We start from the raw sequence: 23274 nt of genomic DNA, 5'->3' as shown, positions 1-23274 counted from the left end.
TTAAACCAAAGATACTTACTTCTTTGTAAAGCGTGCCAGGTTTTCTTCAACTAACATGTTGTTTATACAAGGTTTGGTCCCATTAACTTCTGCTGTTGATTCAAATAAGTGAACCGATGTGTTTCCCAGAGATTCACCTAATGTATAAGGGGGACAAGAAATGTAAACAATACATCTACAATTTTACATAGCTTTTTAAAGACGACTACGGGTAACAAAGTCAAGCTTATAAAAACTGTACAACAGCAATGTTTGCTGATCTTTAAAACTTAAGGTTATTTAAGTGGTGTACTTTTCTAAAGTACAAATGCAACATTACATCATACAATCACAGATTTAACTAAAATGTTGAAACCATTCTTAAAAGCACCTTGCAGATCATAGATTACCAACTGTAGATATGATTTTCATTATTTGAAATAAGTTGAACCTTTATACAGTAATGAGAAATTATCCTCATTATAGAGGAGTAACTTGCACACTACAATATGTCAAATGTGTAACTACCCAACAGCATTGTGGGAGCACCATCGCCACAAGTCTTCAAGGAAAAGGCCAACCAGCAGCTTCTCAGGGGAACTACAGATGGGCAGCATGGGGAACATGAATGAGAGTTGGATGGTCAGGAGTTGAGTGGGAAGGGGATCAAGACAGCAGGAAGTAAGTCGCATGAGAAAGACAAGCTTTGAGGGTGGATGGGAAAGAAACTGCAGAGACAAGGGTTCAACATATGATGCAGATTTGTTTTGTGAACACAGCTATCCATCATTAAATGAAATACATCACTTACAAGTTATACAACACCACATGCATTTGTTCAGTGTAAGCTGTTTAAACCGTTCCTTTACACAGTCATTCCAGCCTTCTGTACTGTTGGTAGGTTCCACATCAGACAGTCTGCACTGTAAAGCCTGAAGTACAGAGCAAGTGTACAATTATTTCAGTTACAACAAAATCTAATCTGTAACAGCAATCAAAAAACCCACCTTTTTCATTATTTTGTTTCACATTTGTTTCACAATTCAATGACCATGTCCTTGTAACCTGATGCTAACATTTCTAACAATTTCCTTTCCTTTTCACTTCACATTTTACTATTGTTCAGAGACCATCAAGACAAACTAGGAAAAAATACTAAGCTAGGTAGGGAGTGTGGATACTGAGAGGCATGGGTACAATTATTTGTAGTAAGAAATTAAAGCCCCAAAGTGGACAGTCACAAAGTCAAAACAAGTAAATATAGTATATAGATGCACTAGAGGCAGCTTAAAAAGTGGGGGTATGCGAGAACAGGTGGATTTAACATTTATATATTTATATAGGCAAATGTAGCAGGCAAAATGCATACAAGGTCCCAAAAACAGCAAATAACTAATTGAATGACTCGATGAATGACAAGATAATTTGTTTATTGGTTCTGATGATTAAGAGAGAAATATTGGCCAAGACACCAGGAGAATTCTTCTGATCTCCAATAGTAACATGGGACCTTGTATGTCTACTTGGAAATGGCAGACAGGACCTCTGTTTATCACCTCATCCAAACAACAGCTCCTCCAGCAATACAAGTCACTCAGTACTACACTAAAATATGAAGCTATAAATTAGGAAAAATAATTATAACTGTATTTGTATCAAAAGTTCAGTTAATACGATTGCTTCATACTTGAAAACAAAAACTCTTGCTGAAAAGAGAATCAGCCTTGGATGCACTAATGACTATTCACCGCGCGCCAATTACAAGAGAAATGCAGGGAACAGCACCAACGGCTGTACATGGCCGCCTTTGACCTCACAAAGGCCTTCGACACTGTCAGCCGTGAGGGATTATGGAGTGTCCTCCTCAAATTCGGCTGCCCTCAAAAGTTTGTCACCATCCTCCGCCTGCTTCACGACGACATGCAAGTCGTGATCCTGACCAACGGTTCCACCAGACCCAATTCACGTATGGACCAGGGTCAAGCAAGGCTGTGTCATCGCACCAACGCTCTTCCTTGCTGCAATGCTCCATCTCACCCTCAGTAAGCTCCCCGCTGGAGTGGAGCTAATTTACAGAACAAACGGGAAACTGTTCAACCTCCGTCACCTCCAGTCCAGATCCAAGGTCGTCCCATCCTCTGTCGTCGAATTACAGTATGCAGACTACGCTTGCGTCTGCGCTCACTCGGAGGTCGAACTCTAAACCATCGTCAACACCTTCACCGAAGCGTACGAGAGCATGGGCCTTACACTAAACATCCGTAAGACAAAGATCCTCTACCAACCTGCCCCCACCACACAGTACTGCCCCCCGATTATCAAAGTCCACGACAAGGCCTTGGACAACGTGGACCACTTTCCATACCTCGGGAGCCTACTGTCAACAAGGGCAGACATCGATGACGAAGTCCAACACCGCCTTCAGTGTGCCAGTGCAGCCTTTGGTCGCCCGAGGAAGAGAGTGTTTGAAGACCAGGACCTCAAACCCGGCACCAAGCTCATGGTCTACAGAATAGTAGTAATGCCCGCCCTCCTGTATGCCTCAGAGACATGGACCATGTACAGCAGGCACTTCAAAGCACTGGAGAGGTACCACCAACGCTGCCTCCGCAAGATCCTGCAAATCCATTGGCAGGATAGGCGCACCAACGTCAGTGTTCTCGCTCAGGCCAATATCCCCAGCATTGAAGCTTTGACCACGCTCGATCAGCTCCGATGGACGGGTCACATTGTTCGCATGCCCGATACGAGACTCCCAAAAGAAGCGCTCTACTCGGAGCACCGACACGGCAAGAGAGCCCTAGGTGGGCAGAGGAAACGCTTCAAGGACACCCTCAAAGCCTCCTTGAAAAAGTGCAACATCCCCACCGACACCTGGGAATGCCTGGCCCAAGACTACACAAAGTGGAGGAGAAGCATCCGGGAAGGTGCCAAACACCTCGAGTCTCTTCGCCGGGAGCAAGCGGAAGCCAAGCGCAAGCAGCGCACGTCAACCCAAACACCCCACCCACCCGCCCCTTCAACCACCGTCTGCCCCACCTGTGACAGAGACTGTAGGTCCCGCATTGGACTCATCAAGTTATCTGAGAACTCATTTTTAATGTGGAAGCAAGACGAATGACTATTAAAGCTAATATAGAGGAAAAACTCTCCTACAGATTTCAATGAACCAAACAGCCTATTTAAGGCTGACTGGCTGCTGCTGTCCTAGTTTCTACATTTCTAATTTCCTACTTTGTCACCCATCTCCCAATCCACGTCACAAGGTTACCTCCAATACCATGCACACAGGGTCAGAATTTACAGTCGGAGGCATACCTCTGGAGTACGCCTCCAACCTGAAACAAAATCCGCTTACCTTTAGGCTCCAGGGCTTCGGGCCTTGTGCCTGCAGGCGTAGGCCTGCATAAAGGCCCACAGATCCCAGGGACGCAGACAGTTCAGAAGCATCCCTGGGATCACGTGGGCCAGGTCCTCCAAATCAGAAAGGAGGATTCCTAATATGCTTATGGGGATTCCATTTACGAACAGAATCCCCATAAGCATATGAGGAATCGCCAAATAATTAAATAATTTATACAACTGGAATAAAAAAATTCCCATTTTCAAATTTAATTAAATGTTCCTTCAATAAAGCATATACATTAAAAGTCATTTTTGAAAAATAATTTTAAACATTTTAATCCCGGCCAAAATTTACATAAACTAATTTTAAATGTTTGTGCATGATTTTTTAATTTTAATTCAAGATGTATATTAACCCTTACGCTGATGAAAGCAGGCCCTACGCCTTCTTTTAGCAGGCATAGGGATTTCGTGGGCATTTGCTGGGCAGTAGTTGGGCAAATGGGCCAACTTTGCACCAGCGAAAGTGATTTGAGAGTTGGTGCAGATGATCTGTCAAGGCGAACCTTGACAGATCGCAAGTTTCGGAACTTGCGAGGCCTTTCTGAAGGCTTACGATGGCGTACGTACATCAGGAGCGCAAAATACGGGCCATAGTCTACCATCCAGCACAGAACGACCATGGTTCCAGACGGCTATATGGAGGTCTGAAGCTACAGCTCACAATGTTGTCATGACAATCGCTGTTAATTTCCCATCACCAAACAGCTTGTACTGCACATCATCTCCTCCTCCAAAGTTTAAAAGAGAACATATCAACCCTTAAACGTTTTCTTTCAAGTGCAAGTCAGATTGCGCAAGTTCCAAATCAAGTTCTAAAAACTGGCCGAGAAACTGGACTATACTGCAAGTTAGCCTCAAAAGTACAATTGTCTTTAGCTTAAGTTTAGTTTAAGATCTATGTTGCGTGGGTCAAGGTATGAAAATCTCAAGACCTAAAAAGGTAGATCATTCAAGTCAACAGATTTTATCCATTATTACCAACAGGAAAAATATACGGGTAGAAATTGGTGCGAGTCCAAAACAGGGGTCACAAAGCCGCTACAGGAAGTGCGCCTGATGCTATATTGGTTTGGGCACGTAACAGATGTCCCTGGTGGCTGTCTGAAACAATTGTGGGCATCATTTAAATATGTTAATACGGGTCCAATAACTGAATCAAGACCCTTTTGTAAAATTGGTGTATCTGCGCACCTGAAAGGCGAGAAGTGGTAATTTAAAGGAATCCTCACCCCCACTAAGGTAATTTGCAAGTTAATAAATTCATGCGTCTACGGTGCTTTTAGAGCAAGTTTTTGACGGTTTTGGAAAGTGGTTGCGAGATACATTTGCAGAGCGTTTTTGCAAAGGGAAGGAACTGTTTCACATAATTTGCTTGTTCTTAATTACTGAAAATGAGAATCATCTTCTCCTTCTTAGGCAGTCCCTCGGAACCGAGGATGACTTGCTTCCACATTAAAAATGAGTTCGCAGGTGACTGATTAGTCCAATGAGGGACCTACAGTCTCTGTCACAGGTGGGGCAGATGGTGGTTGAAGGGGCGGGTGGGTGGGGTGCTTGGGTTGACGTGCGCTCCTTGCGCTGCCTGCACTTGCTTCCGCTTGCCCCCGGCAGAGACTCGAGGTGTTCGGCGCCTTCCCGGATGCTTCTCCTCCATTTTGTGCGGTCTTGGGCCAGGGATTCCCAGGTGTCGGTGGGGATGTTGCACTTGTTCCAAGGAGGCTTTGAGGGTGTCCTTGAAGCGTTTCCTCTGCCCACTTGGGGCTCTCTTGCCATGCCGGAGCTCCGAGTAGAGCGCTTGTTTTGGGAGTCTCGTATCGGGCATGCGGACAATGTGACCCGTCCATCGGAGCTGATCGAGCATGGTCAAAGCTTCGATGCTGGGGATGTTGGCCTGAGCAAGAACAGACGTTGGTGCGCCTATCCTGCCAATGGATTTGCAGGATCTTGCGGAGGCAGCGTTGGTGGTACCTCTCCAGTGCTTTGAGGTGCCTGCTGTACATGGTCCATGTCTGAGGCATACAGCAGGGCGGGTATCACTGCTGCTCTGTAGACCAAGAGCTTGGTGCCAGGTTTGAGGTCTTGGTCTTCAAACACTCTCTTCCTCAGGCGACCGAAGGCTGCACTGGCACACTGAAGGCAGTGTTGGACTTCATCATCGACGTCTGCCCTTGTTGACAGTAGGCTCCCGAGGTATGGAAAGTGGTTCACTTTGTCCAAGGCCTTGTCGTGGATTTTGATAATCGGGGGGGGAGGGGGGCAGTACTGTGTGGTGGGGGCAGGTTGGTAGAGGACCTTTGTCTTACGGATGTTTAATGTAAGGCTCATGCTCTCGTACGCTTCGATGAAGGTGTTGACCAGAACGGGACAAATATCCTTGCGGAGTGGTTTGCTAGCACTGTTCGGGGGGGGTTTAAACTAAAATGGCAGGGGGTTAGGAACCTGAGCAGGGAGACAGAGGAAAGGGAAACAGGGACAAAAGCAAAAGATAGGAAGGAGAAAAACAAAAGTGGCAGTCAGAGAAATCAACGGTTTAAATCAAACATGGCCACAGTAAATAATAATTCTAATAGGTCTAAGAGCGTTAAAAAAACAAGCCTGAAGGCTTTGTGTCTTAATGCGAGGTGCATTTGTAATAAGGTGGACGAATTGGCTGCGCAAATAGAGGTAAACGAATATGATTTGGTTGGGATTACGGAAACGTGGCTCAAGGATGGCCAAGACTGGGAACTCAACATCCAGGGGTATTCAATATTCAGGAAAGATAGGCAAAAAGGAAAGGGAGGTGGGGTAGCATTACTGGTTAAAGAAGGGATTAATACAATTGTAATGAAGGATATTAGCTCTGATGATGTGGAATCTGTATGGGTAGAATTGAGAAATACTAAGGGGAAAAAAACATTAGTGGGAGTGGTATATAGACCTCCCAACAGTAAGGCGGAGGTTGGGGATGGCATTAAAAGGGAAATTAAAGAAGCGTGCAATAAGGGCACAGCAGTCATCATGGGTGACTTTAATCTACATATAGATTGGGCCAACCAAATTAGTAACAATACTGTGGAGGAGGAATTCCTGGCGTGTTTATGGGATGGTTTCCTGGACCAATATGTCGAGGAACCAACAAGAGATCATGCCATCTTAGACTGGGTATTATGTAACGAGAAAGGATTAATTAGCAATCTTGTTGTATGAGGCCCCTTTGGTCGGAGCGATCATAATATGATCGAATTCTTCATTAAGATGGAGAATGAAGTAGTTGAATCAGAGACTAGGGTCCTCAATTTAAATAAAGGAAACTACGATGGTCTGAGGAGCGAGTTGGGTAGGATTGATTGGGGAATGGCACTCAAAAGGATTGACGGTGGATAGGCAATGGCAAACATTCAAAGACCGAATGGATGAGCTACAGAATTTGTTCATCCCAGTTTGGCATAAAAATAAAACAAAAAAGGTGACTCAACCGTGGCTAACAAGGGAAATTAGGGATAGCATAAGATCCAAGGAGACGACATATAAATTGGCCAGAAAAAGCAATAATCCTGAGGATTGGGAGCAGTTTAGGATTCAACAAAGGAGGACAAAGGGATTAATTAAGAAAGGGAAAATAGAATATGAGAGTAAGCTTGCAGGGAACATAAAAACTGACTGTAAAAGCTTTTATAGATATGTGAAGAGAAAAAGATTGGTGAAGTCAAGCGTAGATCCCTTGCAGTCAGAATCAGGGGAATTTATAATGGGAAACAAAGAAATGGTAGACCAACTAAATTCATACTTTGGTTCTGTCTTCACAAAGGAGGACACAAATAACCTCCCAGAGATGCCGGGGAACATAGGGTCTGATGAAAGGGTGGAACTGAAAGAAATCAGTATTTGTAGGGAAATGGTGTTAGGAAAATTGATGGGACTGAAAGCCGATAAATCCCCAGGGCCTGATAATCTGCATCCCAGGGTACTTAAGGAAGTGGCCCTAGAAATAGTAGATGCATTGCTGGTCATCTTCCAGAACTCGATAGACTCTGGAACAGTACCCATGGATTGGAGGGTAGCTAATGTTACCCCACTATTCAAAAAAGGTGGCAGAGAAAAAGTGGGGAATTATAGACCGGTAAGCCTGACATCGGTTGTGGGGAAAATGCTAGAGTCTATTATAAAAGATGTAATAGCAGGGCACTTGGAAAGCAGTGACAGGATCGGACAAAGTCAACATGGATTTACAAAAGGTAAATCATGCTTGACTAATCTACTGGAATTTTTTGAGGATGTAACTGGTAAAATAGATAAGGGAGAACCAGTGGATGTGGTGTATTTGGACTTTCAGAAGGCTTTCGATAAGGTCCCACATAAGAGATTAGCGTGCAAAATTAAGGCACATGGGATAGGGGGCAAGGTATTGACTTGGATAGAGAACTGGTTGGCAGACAGAAAGCAGAGTTGGAATAAACGGGTCGTTTTCCGAGTGGCAGGCAGTGACTAGTGGGGTACCGCAAGGATCGGTCCTAGGACCCCAGCTGTTCACAATACATATTAATGATCTGGACAAGGGAATTGGATGTAATATCTCCAAATTTGCAGACGACACAAAGCTGGGTGGGAGGTTAAGCTGTGAGGAGGATGTCGTGAAACTCCAGTACGATTTGGACAGGTTGGGTGATTGGGCAGAAAAATGGCAAATGCACTATAATGTGGATAAATGTGAGGTTATCCACTTTGGTGGCAAAAACAGGAAGGCAGATTATTATTTGAATGGCAATAGATTGGGAGAAGGGAAAGTGCAAAGAGACCTGGGTGTTCTTGTGCACCAGTCGCTGAAGGTAAGCATGCAGGTGCAGCAGGCGGTTAAGGCGGCAAATGGTATGTTGGCCTTCGTAGCAAGAGGGTTCGAGTACAGGAACAAGGATGTCTTGCTACAGTTGTACAGGGCCTTGGTGAGACCGCACCTTGAGTACTGTGTGCTGTTTTGGTCGCCTTACCGGAGGAAGGACGTTCTTGCCATGGAAGGAGTGCAGCGAAGATTCACCAGGCTGATACCTGGGATGGCAGGAATGACGTATGAGGAGAGATTGTGTCGATTGGGCTTATACTCACTGGAGTTTAGAAGATTGAGAGGGGATCTCATCGAAAGCTATAAAATTCTGTCAGGCCTGGACAGACTAGATGCAGGAAGGATGTTTCTGATGGCCGGGGAGTCCAGAACCAGGGGTCATAGTCTAAGGATAAGGGGCAAGCCATTTAGGACTGAAATGAGGAGGAATTTCTTCACCCAGAGAGTGGTGAACCTGTGGAATTCTCTGCCACAGAGGGCGGTGGAGGCCAGTTCATTAAATATATTCAAGAAAGAGTTGGATATATTTCTTAAGGCTAAAGAGATCAAGGGATATGGGGAGAAGGCAGGGACAGGGTACTGAACTTGGATGATCAGCCATGATCTCACTGAATGGCGGAGCAGGCTCAAAGGGCCGAATGGCCTACTCCTGCTCCTATCTTCTATGTTTCTATGTTTGGAGTTCGACCAGAGTGAGCGTAGACGCAAGAATGGGAATGCTGCTGGGCTTACCCTCAAGGCGCTCAGGAGGAGGAACAGCAGCAAGGAAGGCAGCAAAGACCTGCACCAAGAGTGCAAAGAAGGCAAGAGCACAGGAGGGCGTTACAGCATGCGTGTTTTCAGAAACTGATCAAGCCTGAACCTTAGAGGAACATTGTGTAAGGCAGCCACATTTCAACGGTGAGACAGTTACTTTCCTATGCCACCTGAAAGAGCGAAAATTGGAGCCCAATACCACAGCATGCATGGCACTGACTGACCATGAAGGTTATTGTGACTCCAAACTGTTATACCTCTGACTCCTTCAAACTGCTTCTGGTGACATCAGCAACATCAGTCAGTCAGCAACATCATCTGGCAGGCCACTGATGCACTATTTGCGAGGTGACAATCGCTCATTAGTTGCCCCATGGAGGTCAACAATCAGGATGAAAAAGCACTGCGATTTGCCCACATTGCTGGATTCGCATAGTTGGAAGGCATCATAGACTGCACACATGTAGTTCTGCATGCTCAAAGAACTGTTCCTCAACAGCAAGGGCTTACATTCGTTCAATGTTTAACTTAGGTTGTGACAGACAGCAAGTACATAACTTTTCTAGCAGTAGTTGACGCTTTCATACTGCGCCAGTCCTCAATACCCACGCTGTTCCACCCCATCGGGTGACAGGCTGGTTGCTGGGGTGGCAGGGGGGGGGGGGGCGGGGAATAGCTATCCCCTTGGCTCATGACACCGCTCAAGAATCCGGGCACAAATGCAGAGCGCAGATATAATGAGAGCCATGCAACAACAAGCCTCCTGAAATAACGGTTCCACTGTCTGGACAGATCAGGAGGAGTTCTTCAGTACAACCCAGAGTGAGTATCAAGATTCAAAATAGTTTGCTGAATGCTCTAGTCTTGCAATACATTGGAGAGTTGCCTTGGAGCTTCTTGAGGAGGAAGAAGTGGAGCAGGAAGATGAAGGTGCCATGGAATAGGAGGATGCAGATTAGCTTGGAAAATCAAGAAGTAGAATCAGTTTGGGTGGAGCTAAGAAGTTGCAAAGGGCAGAAAATATTGGTGGGTGTTGATTATAGGCCCCCAAGCAGTAGTTGTAATGTAGGGCAGAGTATAAATCAGGAAATTAGAGGCGCATGTAAGGGTAATACAGTAATCTACATATAGGCTGGGCAAACCAAACCTGCAGTAATAGTGTGGAGGATGAGTTCATGAAATGTATACAAGATCGTTTTCTAGATCAGTATGTTGTGGAAGCAACTAGGGAACAGGCTATTTTAAATCTAGTATTGTGCAATGAGAAAGGGTTAATTAATAACCTTGTAGTAAAGGGGCCTTTAGGGAAGAGTGACTAAAATATTAGAATTTTATTTTGAGTTTGAAAGTGATTTAGTTAAGTCCGAAACTAGGGTCTTAAATCTAAACAAAGCAAACTATGTAGGTATGAGGGGTGAGTTGGCTAAGGTAGATTGGGAAACTACATTAAAAGGTATGACGGTAGACAAGCAATGGCTAGCATTTAAAGAATTAATACATAATTTACAACAAATATATATTCCTTTCAGGCACAAAAATTCCACAGGAAAAGTGGTCCAACCATGGCTAACAAGAGAAGTTAAAGATAGTATTAAATCAAAGGAAGCGGTTTATAATGTTGCCAAAAATAGTAAGCCTGAAGATTGGGAGGATTTTAGAATTCAGCAAAGGAGGACCAAGACATTGATGAGAAAAAAGAATGAGAGTAAAGTAGCAAGAAACATAAAAACAGCTTGTAAACAGGAAGAGATTAGTGAAAGTAAATGTGGGCCCATTACAGGCAGAGATAGGAGAAATTATAATGGGCAATAAGGAAATGGCAGAGACATTAAATAAATACTTGGCATCGATCTTCATGGTTGAAGACAAAAACATTCTGGAAATAATGGGGAACCAAGGGTCTATAGAGAATGAAGAACTTAAAGAAATCATTATAAGACATAGTACTGGAGAAATTAATGGGACTAAGTGGCAACAAATCCCTTGGACCCGATGACCTGCATCCTAGGGTTTTAAAAAAAGAGGTAGCTACAGAGATAGGGGATGCACTGGTATTGTTTCTAGATTCTAAAATAGTCCCCAAGGATTGGAAGGTAGCAAACATAACCCCACTATTTAAGAAAGGAGGAAGAAAAAAACCGGGGAACTATAGGCCAGTTAGCCTGACATCAGTAGCAGGTAAAATGCTAGAATCTATTATTAGGGATGTGGTAACAGGGCACTTAGAAAATCGTAATATGATTAGGCAGAGTCAACATGGTTTTATGAAAGGAAATAATGGCCCTGAATTTCCGATTGGAAAAAAATCTACGGACCTACCTGCTGGTTCCGTAGATCCCGAGGCTTCCGATCCTGGGCCTTTCCTGTTGGAAATGCGCAGAGGCCCACGTATCCCAGGGGCGCTTACGAAGCCTGGGATCACATGGGCCAGGCAAACCAATCAAAGAAGGGAATCCCCCTTCATACTTTTGACAGGTTCGTATGTACAGAACTGTCAAGTATGAATGGGGATCACATTTTTTATAAAACATTACATAATTAAAATTCCATTTAATTAAATATTTTTAAAAATGGGGGAAAAATTAAGTTTTAATGGGGCTAAAAATAAACTTACCTCTTTTGAAGAGTATTTTAAATTTATAAATGTGTTATCAAATTTAATTTTTCTATTTTTCAACACTCTTAAGCTGGTAAAAGCAGGCCTTACACCTGCTTTTACCAGGCGTAAGAATTCTATGGCCTTTCAGCGGGCGGAAGTTGTGCAAAAAGCGCAACTTTTCCTGGGCAGGCGGATGATCTGTCAAGAGAATTCTTGACAGATTGCAAGTGCCGGTTTTCAGCACATGCGCTTCGTACTTGCGAGGCCCCCACGGGTGCGTACACACCTCGTACGCACCCATGGGGGTCGGAAAGTCCAGTCCAGTGTTTGGCAAATCTGTTGTTATTTGAAGATGTAACTAGTAGGATGGATAAGGGGAAACCAGTGAATGTAGTGTATTTGGATTTTCAAAAAGCATGCACTGAGGTGCCACACGAGGTTATTACAAAAAATTAGGACTCATGGAATTGGGGGTAATATATTAGCATGGATTGAGAATTAGTTAATGGACAGAAAACAGTGTATAGGAATAAACAGGACTTTTTCAGGTTGGTAGGCTATAATTAGCGGGGTACCGCAAGGATCAGTGCTTGGGCCTCAGCTACTTACAATCTATATTAATGACTTAGATGAAGGTGTTACATCTCCTAATAGACTTTGGGATTGTGTTTTTGTCTCCCCCTAGTGTTCGACTATATACCTCCCTATTGTTCATTTGTGTCATGTGACGTTTCGTTGCAGTGTGCTTGTGCACTGACAGTTGAGTTTGAATTTGAATCGGAAAGCCAGTAAAAAGGGAGCAGCCTCATGGAAACTACATGTCTGGGGATGTTTACTGTATCTGATGCTTACCTTCTCGGTTTCCCCCTTAGTTGGCATAATCTGTGAGTAGCTTTTATCACATGTTCTTTATGTTCAATCTATGCCACCATTTATTGATATTTGTGATACAAATCGGCCTTGTTTGATGTTATAATTTCTTATTTCTTATTTCCTCTGTAGTTTCACCCTGTATTATTAAATTGGATTATAACAATCAACGCCTCCTGTTTGGTGATGAGGGTTTAGCTATCTGTCGAATCATGGTCATGAGGAGGACAGAATAGTGAAAAGATTACCTTCCCATGGGCGAATCTGCTAAAGGTACAGATACTCTACGTCATCATCCTGGGTACATACTCAACACCAACACGAATCAATGCATCTCCGAAGCCACACATTCCAGACCACCCCTGTCCCACAAGCTGGAATGGAGGAACAGTCACCATTGAAACGAGCAGAGGAGACCAGATCTCACTGTTCTGGCTCCTCCAGGCATTCAAGTATGTCTGCTACTGGTGCAGCAGCAGCGATGGCCAGAGCCAAGGCCGAAGCAGCCAAAGCAAAGATGTCCTTTGCTCAAAAGGAAATGGACCTAAAAATGGAAAAGGCACGTATTGAAGCAACATTAGTCGTATTGGATATAGAAAAAGAGGCAGCAGCAGCTCTAGCGGAGGCAGAAGTCCTTGAAGCAGCTGTTGAAGGTGAAGCAACAGGCAGCAACCTTAACCTTCATCTCCCTCATCAAGATCCAGTGCAACGCACCACAGAATACATACAAAGCCACTCCAGGTCACACGCTGTTAACCCTTCAATGCCTGACATGGAGCCTGTTCCAGAGTTAATACACGAACAGGAAGAGTCTGGCCATGCATCTCAGCGCCGTTGCGAGCCCAACAAAAACACTGTGGAAGATGACGACCACAAGTTCCAACCAGAAGACCAAAAGCTAACCCATCATTAGGGTTAATGCACCCAGGGCAGCACGATGGCATAGTGGTTAGCACTGTTGCCTCACAGCGCCAGGGACCCGGGTTCGAATCCAGCCTCGGGTGACTGTCTGTGTGGAGTTTGCACATTCTCCCTGTGTTTGCGTGGGTTTCCTCCGGGTGCTCCGGTTTCCTCCCACAGTCCAAAGATGTGCGGGTTAGGATGATTGGCTATGATAAATTGACCCTTAGTGTTGGGGGGATTAAATACGTGGGGTTACGGGGATAGGGTGGGATATGTGTCGGTGCAGGCTTGATGGGCCGAAATGGCCTCTATCTGCACTGTGGGGTTTCTGTGATTTCTGTGATCATTATCGTTCACAACATCTGGAGACCTATCACAGTCCAGCTGCTCTACTTCACCGCGAACAGACCCAAGGCATGTCAGATTTCGTGAGGTTCTTCGCACGTCGTGAACTCGTCACCACCAGGCTGCTACAGTTCAACGACCAACCTGAAGACTACAGAGCATGGAGGTCTACTTTTCGGAACACAAGAGGGTTAGACCTGTCAGCAAGCGAAGAAATCGACCTCCTTGCTAAATGGCTGGGTAAGGAATCCTCTGAGCATGCCAAGAGAATTCGAGCTGTGCACATTAACCTCCCGGAAAGGGGGTTGAAGATGATATGGGATCGTCTGGACGTGAGCTATGGCTCCCCGGAGGTGGTTGAGAATGCACTGTTTAAGAAGCTGGAGAACTTTCCCAAGATCCTCAATCGAGACCACCTGAAGCTCAGAGTTAGGTGACGTCCTAATGGAAATTGACTCAGCAAAAACTGAGGGAAGTCTGCCAGGTCTTCTGTACCTTGACACGGCACGCGGAATAAATCCCATTGTTGAAAAGTTACCATTCAACTTGCAGGAAAAATGGGTAACTCAGGGATCAAAGTATAAGGAAGATCACAACGTTTCCTTCCCACCTTTCTCCTTTTTTGCCAAGTTTATCTGCCAGCAGGCTAAAATAAGAAACGACCCAAGCTGCTTCTTCTCCACTCAAAGCCCTGGGCCACCGAAGACAGCACAGTCTGCTACAAGGTACAGCCAGAGAACTCCAGTGTCAGTTCATAAAACTGAAATGTCACTGTCCAGCGCCTCCTCCAGCGACGACGCAGATGGGAAAACGGACAACCCCGTCAAGCAATGCCCCATCCACAACAAGCCGCACCCGCTCAGGAGGTGTCGGAGCTTCAGAGAACGGACTTTGGAGGATCGCAAATCCTTCTTAAAGGAACGTGGCATCTGTTATAAATGCTGTTCCTCTTCAACTCACCTGGCACGGGACTGTAACACGGCCGTCAAATGCGCAGAATGCAAGAGCAAAGGCCACAACACAGCACTCCACCCAGGTCCAGCCCCCTGGGTCTCAACGGCCTCGACTGCCGCAGCAGAGCACGGCGGGGAGGAAGAGGAAAACATTCTGACACCTGAAGTAGCCTCACATTGCACCAAGGTCTGCAGAGCACACATCAGCGGCAAATCTTGTTCCAAAATCTGTCTTGTGACAGTCTACCCTGAAGGACAGCAAGAGAAAGCCATAAAGATATACGCCATGCTGGATGATCAGAGTAACAGATCACTCGCCAAGTCTCAGTTCTTCGACCACTTCAACATAGAAGGAAACAGCTCCCCATATTCACTGAAAACTTGTGCCGGCCTAGTGGAGACATCAGGAAGGAGGGCCAGTGGTTTCGTAGTGGAGACCCTTGATGGAAAGACGAGTCTGCCTCTGCCCACACTAATAGAGTGTAACCAGGTGCCTAATAACAGGTCAGAGATCCCTACACCTGAAGCAGCGCTTCATCATGCTCATCTCAAACCAGTGGCTTACCAGATTCTACCGTTGGACCCTCAAGCTCCCATCCTACTTCTACTAGGCAGAGACATATTGAGAATCCACAAGGTACGTGAACAGATAAATGGTCCACACGACTCACCTTATGCTCAGAGACTTGACCTAGGGTGGGTCATCATCGGTGATGTTTGTCTGGGAAACGCCCACAGACCTGCCAAAGTGAACACATTCCATACAAATGTGCTGAAGAATGGTCGCCCCTCACTCTTTGATCCGTGCCCCAACAGCTTTCAAGTGAAAGAAAGATACGACATAAAGGTTCCAAGCTCTCTCTCTGATGATCCTACTGAGCGACCAGAACACGGAAAGCAAGGGGATCGTCTTGGTCAGGCGGTCTTCAAAAGGACGAGTGACGATGACAAGTTAGCTCCTTCCATTGAGGACAAACTCTTTATAAAGAACATGGATGAAGAGGTCTTCATGGACAGTAGCAATAGCTGGGTCGCTCCTCTCCCGTTCAGAACTCCAAGACGACGGCTGCCTAACAACCGAGGACAAGCACTCAATCGACTCATCTCTCTCCGCCACACGCTGGAAAGAAAGCCGGATACAAAGGACCACTTCATCTCATTCATGCAGAAAGTGTTTGACAATGGGCACGCAGAAGTAGCTCTGCCCTTAAAAGGTGAAGAATGCTGGTACTTACCTATATTTGGAGTGTACCATCCTAAGAAGCCCGGTCAGATCAGAGTCGTCTTTGACTCAAGTGCGAAACATGATGATGTCTCTCTCAATGATGTCCTTCTGTCAGGACCAGACCTTAACAACAGTCTGCTTGGGGTCCTCATGCGTTTCAGGAGAGAATCCGTTGCCATCACAGCCGACATCCAGCAAATGTTTCACTGTTTCGTTGTCAGAGAGAGTGACAGGAACTTCCTCAGGTTCCTCTGGTACAAAGATAATGACCTTGACAAAGAGATTGTGGAGTACAGGATGAAAGTACACGTCTTCGGGAACAGTCCGTCTCCAGCAGTTGCTACCTACGGCCTCCGACGTGCAGCTCAGGAAGGAGAACAGGATTACGGCACTGATGCAAGACGATTTGTGGAAAGAGACTTCTACGTTGACGACGGATTGAGGTCATTACTCAATCCGCCATATTCCTCACATATGGGAGGTTCATGGGAACGAATGATCGGCATCACACGCCGCATATTGGATGCAATGCTTCTGGAACATGAATCTTCCAGACTCACTCATGAAGTCCTCACCACATTCATGGCTGAAGCGGTGGCTATCATCAATGCAAGACCACTCGTCCCTCCGGCATCGGATGCAGAGTTCCCATTCATCCTGACGCCTGCCACCCTCCTCACTCAAAAAGGAGAAGCCATTCCCACACCTCCAGGGGAGTTCGGCAGCAAGGACCTCTACAGACGTCAGTGGAAGCAAGTACAGAGTCTGACCAACACCTTCTGGAGCCGTTGGCGACACGAGTACCTGTCAACTCTCCAAGTACGTAGCAAATGGCAGTCATCAAAGACCAACGTCCAAACGGGGAACATAGTTCTAATGAAGGACAGTCAGAACAAAAGAAGCGAATGGCCGATGGGGATCATCTCAAAGGTTTTCCCCAGCAAAGATGGTAGAGTTCGGAAGGTAGAGGTCAAGATCCCAAGCAGTGATGGGACAAAGCTCTTCTACAGGCCAATCACAGAGATCGTGCTTCTTCTCTCCAAGGAAGACCAGACGGTTGCTTTCTGATAAGTTGTATTTTCTTTATTATGTGGAATCTTAGAGATACCAGACGGGGAGTGTTACGTCTCCTAATAGACTTTGGGATTGTGTTTTTGTCTCCCCCTAGTGTTCGACTATATACCTCCCTATTGTTCATTTGTGTCATGTGACGTTTCGTTGCAGTGTGCTTGTGCACTGACAGTTGAGTTTGAATTTGAATCGGAAAGCCAGTAAAAAGGGAGCAGCCTCATGGAAACTACATGTCTGGGGATGTTTACTGTATCTGATGCTTACCTTCTCGGTTTCCCCCTTAGTTGGCATAATCTGTGAGTAGCTTTTATCACATGTTCTTTATGTTCGATCTATGCCACCATTTATTGATATTTGTGATACAAATCGGCCTTGTTTGATGTTATAATTTCTTATTTCTTATTTCCTCTGTAGTTTCACCCTGTATTATTAAATTGGATTATAACAATCAACGCCTCCTGTTTGGTGATGAGGGTTTAGCTATCTGTCGAATCATGGTCATGAGGAGGACAGAATATGATGGAGTGTAACGTATCTTCTTCTTAGGCAGTCCCTCGGAACCAAAGATGACTTGCTTCCACATTAAAATGAGTTATCAGGTGAGTAATGCGTGCAATGCGGGACCTACAGTCTCTGTCACAGGTGGGGCAGATGGTGGGTGGGGTGCTTGGCTTGACGTGCGCTCCTTCCGCTGTTTGCGCTTCGCTTCCGCTTGTTCCCAGCGAAGAGACTCGAGGTATTCGGCACCTTCCTGGATGCGTCTCCTCCACTTTGTACGGTCTTGGGCCAGGGATTCCCAGGTGTTGTGGGGATGTTGCACTTTTTCAAGGAGGCTTTGAGGGTGTCCTTGAAGCGTTTCCTCTGCCCACCTGGGGCTCTCTTGCCATGTCAGAGCTCCGAGTAGAGCGCTTGTTTTGGGAGTCTCGTATCGGGCATGCAGACGATGTGACCCGTCCATCGGAGCTGATTGAGCGTGGTCAAAGCTTCGATGCTGGGGATGTTGCCCTGAGCGAGAACACTGACGTTGGTGCGCCTATCCTGCCAATGGATTTGCAGGATCTTGCAGAGGCAGTGTTCGTGGTACCTCCTGTACATGGTCCATGTACGTATCCAAGTCTGCTGATGATACAAAGTTAGGTGGGAAAGTAAGCTGGGAGGAGGATGCAAACAGGCTGCAGAGAGATATAGAAAGGTTGACTGAGTGGGAAGAACATGGCAAATGGAATACAATGTGGGGAAGTGTGAAGTTATCCACTTTGGTAAGAAAAACAAAAAAGTAGAATATTTTTTGAATGGTGAGAAACTAGGAAATGTTTGCATTCAGAGGGACCTGGGTGTCGTTGTACATGAATCACAGAAAGTTAACATGCAGGTATAGCAAACAATTAGGAAAGCAAATGGTATGTTAGCTTTTATTAAAAAGGGATTAGAGTATAAGCGATCCGACAATCAACGGATCAGATCGAAGCTCTGCAGTCCTGCCACATCCAGTCGTGAATGGTGGTGGACCATTAAACAACTAAGGGGAGGAGGAAGCGCCATGAATATTCCCATCCTCAATGATGGTGGAGCCCAGCACATGAGTGCAAAAGACAAAGTAGAAGCGTTTGCAACCATCTTCAGCCAGAAGTGCCGAGTGGATGATCCATATCAGCCTACTCCCGAGGTCGCCACCATCACAGAAGCTAGCCTTCAGCCAATTCGATTCACTCCATGTGATATCAAGAAACGTCTGAACGCACTGGATACAGCAAAGGCTATGGGCCCTGACAACATCCCAGCTATCGTGCTGAAGACTTGTGCTCCATAACTAGCCGTGCCTCTAGCCAAGCTGTTCCAGTACAGCTACAACACTGGCATCTATCCGACAATGGGGAAAACTGCCCAAGTATGTCCTGTCCACAAAAAGCAGGACAAATCCAACCCGGCCAATTACCGCCCCATCAGTCTATTCTCAATCATCAGCAAAGTGATGGAAGGTGTCATCGACAGTGCTATCAAGTGGCACTTACTCACCAATAACCTGCTCACTGATGCCTAGTTTGGGTTCCGCCAAGACCACTCGGCTCCCGACCTCATGGACAAAGGAGCTGAATTCCAGAGGTGAGGTGCGAGTGAATGCCCTTGACATCAAGGCAGCATTTGACCGAGTGTGGCATCAAGGAGCCCTAGTAAAACTGAAGCCAATTGGAATCAGGGGAAAGACTCTCCACTGTCTGGAGTCAAACCTAGCACAAAAGAAGATGGTTGTGGTTGTTGGGAGACCAATAATCTCAGCCCCAGGACATCACTGCAGCCGTTCCTCAGGGTAGTGTCCTAGACTACATGTGCAGGAAGTGCATCCAGCTGCAGCTACTGACAGACCGCATTGCGGCGCTGGAGCTGCGATTGGATACATACTGGAGCGTTCACGATGCTCAGGACATCGTGAATAGCACATTTACGGAGTTGGACACACCGCAGGTAGAGGTTGGACAGGAAGAAAGGGAACAGGTGACCAACAGGCAGAGTACGAGGCGCAGGTAGTGCAGGCGTCCCCTGTGGCCATCCCCCTCTCCAACAGATACACCACTGAGTACTGTTGGAGGGGATGGCTTATCAGAGGAAGGCAGCAGCAGCCAACTTCCTGGCACCAGGGGTGGCTCTGCTGCACAGAATGGGAGGAAAAAGAGGGGTAGAGCTATAGTAATAGGGGATTCAATTGTAAGGGGAATAGATAGGCGTTTCTGCGGCCGCAAACGAGACTCCAGGATGGTGTGTTGCCTCACTGGTGCAAGGGTCAAGGATGTCTCCAAGCGGCTGCAGAACATCTTGGAAGGGGAGGGTGAACAGCCAGTTGTCGTGGTGCATATAGGCACCAACGATATAGGTAAAAAGCGGGATGAGGTCCTAAAAGCAGAATATAGGGAGTTAGGAGATAAATTAAAAAACAGGACCTCAAAAGGTAGTAATCTCAGGATTGCTACCAGTGCCACGGGCTAGTCAGAGTAGAAATAGAAGGATACTTCAGATGAATACGTGGCTAGAGGAATGGTGCCAGGGGGAGGGATTCAAGTTCCTGGGACATTGGAACTGGTTCTGGGGGAGGTGGGACCAGTTCAAACTGGACGGTTTGCACTTGGGCAGGGCTGGAACCGATGTCCTAGGGGGAGTGTTTGCTAGTGCTGTGGGGGAGGGTTTAAACTAAACTGGCAGGGGGTTGGGAACCTGAGCAGGGGGACAGAGGAAAGGGAAACAAGGATAAAAGCAAAAGATAGGAAGGAGAAAAACAAAAGAGGCAGTCAGAGAAATCAACGGTTTAAATCAAACATGGCCACAGTAAATAATAATTCTAATAGGTCTAAGAACGCTAAAAAAACAAGCCTGAAGGCTTTGTGTCTTAATGCGAGGAGCATTTGTAATAAGGTGGATGAATTGGCTGCGCAAATAGAAGTAAACAAATACGATTTGGTTGGGATTACGGAAACGTGGCTCAAGGAAGGCCAGGACTGGGAACTCAACATCCAGGGGTATTCAATATTCAGGAAAGATAGGCAAAAAGGAAAGGGAGGCGGGGTAGCATTACTAGTGAAAGAAGGGCTTAACACAATTGTAATGAAGGATATTGGCTCTGATGAGGTGGAATCTGTATGGGTAGAATTGAGAAATACTAAGGGGAAAAAAACGTTAGTGGGAGTGGTTAATAGACCTCCAAACAGTAAGGCGGAGGTTGGGGATGGCATTAAAAGGGAAATTAAAGAAGCGTGCAATAAGGGCACAGCAGTCATCATGGGTGACTTTAATCTACATATAGATTGGGCCAACCAAATTAGTAACAATACTGTGGAAGAGGAATTCCTGGAGTGTTTACGGGATGGTTTCCTGGACCAATATGTCGAGGAACCAACCAGAGATCAGGCCATCTTAGACTGGGTATTATGTAACGAGGAAGGATTAATTGGCAATCTTGTTGTACGAGGCCCCTTGGGTCGGAGCGATCATAATATGATCGAATTCTTCATTAAGATGGAGAATGAAGTAGTTGACTCGGAGACTGGGGTACCCAATTTAAATAAAGGAAACTACGATGGACTGAGGAGCGAGTTGGGTAGGATTGATTGGGGAATGGCACTCAAAGGGTTGACGGTGGATAGGCAATGGCAAACCTTCAAAGGCCGAATGGATGAGCTACAGAATTTGTTCATCCCAGTTTGGCATAAAAATAAAACAAAAAAGGTGACCCAACCGTGGCTAACAAGGGAAATTAGGGATAGCATAAGGTCCAAGGAGAGGGCATATAAATTGGCCAGAAAAAGCAATAATCCTGAGGATTGGAAGCAGTTTAGGATTCAACAGAGGACAAAGGGATTAATTAAGAAAGGGAAAATAGAATATGAGAGTAAGCTTTCAGGGAACATAAAAACTGACTGTAAAAGCTTTTATAGATATGTGAAGAGAAAAAGATTGGTGAAGTCAAGCGTAGGTCCCTTGCAGTCAGAATCGGGGGTATTTATAATGGGGAACAAAGAAATGGCAGACCAACTAAATCCATATTTTGGTTCTGTCTTCACAAAGGAGGACACAAATAACCTCCCAGAGATGCCGGGGAACATAGGGTCTGATGAAAGGGTGGAACTGAAAGAAATCAGTATTTGTAGGGACATGGTGTTAGGAAAATTGATGGGACTGAAGGCCGATAAATCCCCAGGGCCTGATAATCTACATCCCAGGGTACTTAAGGAAGTGGCCCTAGAAATAGTAGATGCATTGCTGGTCATCTTCCAGAACTCGATAGACTCTGGAACGGCACCCATGGATTGGCGGGTAGCTAATGTTACCCCACTATTCAAAAAAGGTGGTAGAGAAAAGGCGGGGAATTATAGACCGGTAAGCTTGACATCGGTAGTGGGGAAAATGCTAGAGTCCATTATAAAAGATGTAATAGCAGAGCACTTGGAAAGCAGTGACTGGATCGGACAAAGTCAACATGGATTTACAAAAGGTAAATCATGCTCGACTAATCTACTGGAATTTTTTGAGGATGTAACTGGTAAAATAGATAAGGGAGAACCAGTGGATGTGGTGTATTTGGACTTTCAGAAGGCTTTCGATAAGGTCCTGCATAAGAGATTAGCGTGCAAAATTAAGGCACACGGGATTGGGGGCAAGGTATTGACTTGGATAGAGAACTGGTTGGCGGACAGAAAGCAAAGAGTTGGAATAAACGGGTCATTTTCCGAGTGGCAGGCAGTGACTAGTGGGGTACCGCAAGGATCGGTCCTAGGACCCCAGCTGTTCACAATATATATTAATGATCTGGACGAGGGAATTGGATGTAATATCTCCAAATTTGCAGACGACACAAAGCTGGGTGGGAGGGTATGCTGTGAGGAGTATGTCGTGAAACTCCAGTACGATTTGGACAGGTTGGGTGATTGGGCAGAAACATGGCAAATGCACTATAATGTGGATAAATGTGAGGTTATCCACTTTGGTGGCAAAAACAGCAAGGCAGATTATTATTTGAATGGCAATAGATTGGGAGAAGGGGAAGTGCAAAGAGACCTGGGTGTTCTTGTGCACCAGTCGCTGAAGGTAAGCATGCAGGTGCAGCAGGCGGTTAAGAAGGCAAATGGTATGTTGGCCTTCGTAGCAAGAGGGTTCGAGTACAAGAACAAGGATGTCTTGCTGCAGTTGTACAGGGCCTTGGTGAGACCGCACCTTGAGTATTGTGTGCAGTTTTGGTCGCCTTACCTGAGGAAGGACGTTCTTGCCATGGAAGGAGTGCAGCGAAGATTCACCAGGCTGATACCTGGGATGGCAGGAATGACGTATGAGGAGAGATTTTGTCGATTGGGCTTATACTCACTGGAGTTTAGAAGATTGAGAGGGGATCTCATCGAAACCTATAAAATTCTGTCAGGCCTGGACAGACTAGCTGCAGGAAGGATGTTTCTGATGGCCGGGGAGTCCAGAACCAGGGGTCATAGTCTAAGGATAAGGGGTAAGCCATTTAGGACTGAAATGAGGAGGAATTTCTTCACCCAGAGAGTGGTGAACCTGTGGAATTCTCTGCCACAGAGGGCGGTGGAGGCCAGTTCATTAAATATATTCAAGAAAGAGTTGGATATATTTCTTAAGGCTAAAGGGATCAAGGGATATGGGGAGAAGGCAGGGACAGGGTACTGAATTTGGATGATCAGCCATGATCTCATTGAATGGCGGAGCAGGCTCGAAGGGCCGAATGGCCTACTCCTGCTCCTATCTTCTATGCTTCTATGACCCAACCATCTTCAGCTGCTTCATCAATGATCTTCCTTCCATCATAAGGTCAGAAGTGAGGATGTTCGCTGATGACTGCAGTGTT

The 23274-nt window shown here is 45.8% G+C and overlaps 2 protein-coding genes across 4 annotated transcripts in view; one reads left to right on the top strand and one right to left on the bottom strand.

Moving 5' to 3' along the window:
- The window catches only part of rnf17 (ring finger protein 17), a 236879-nt gene that overhangs the window by 71384 nt on the left and 142221 nt on the right, over positions 1 to 23274 (bottom strand). The window contains exons 23-24 of the mRNA XM_085998300.1: positions 791 to 911; positions 20 to 137 (exon numbers count right to left, since the gene is read on the bottom strand). Coding sequence (XP_085854426.1) covers positions 20 to 137; positions 791 to 911 — 239 coding nt within the window. The remainder of the gene's footprint in view (positions 1 to 19; positions 138 to 790; positions 912 to 23274) is intronic.
- Positions 13608 to 23274, top strand: part of LOC147111843 (uncharacterized) — a 52830-nt gene continuing 43163 nt past the window's right edge. For 2 of the 3 annotated variants that reach the window (XM_085999127.1, XM_085999126.1), the window contains exon 1: positions 13608 to 17527. In XM_085999127.1, the coding sequence (XP_085855253.1) occupies positions 14124 to 16925 (2802 nt within the window). In that variant the 5' untranslated portion in view covers positions 13608 to 14123 and the 3' untranslated portion in view covers positions 16926 to 17527. The remainder of the gene's footprint in view (positions 17528 to 23274) is intronic. The other variant, XM_085999128.1, reaches the window with a different exon arrangement.

Source organism: Somniosus microcephalus, chromosome 10 (genome assembly GCF_052327205.1).
Source record: "Somniosus microcephalus isolate GS21.2 chromosome 10, FLI_Smic_1.0, whole genome shotgun sequence".
NCBI classification, from domain to species: Eukaryota; Metazoa; Chordata; class Chondrichthyes; order Squaliformes; family Somniosidae; genus Somniosus; species Somniosus microcephalus.
The sequence above is the reverse complement of the archived record's forward strand: the minus strand, read 5'-3'. Positions and strand labels throughout refer to the sequence as shown.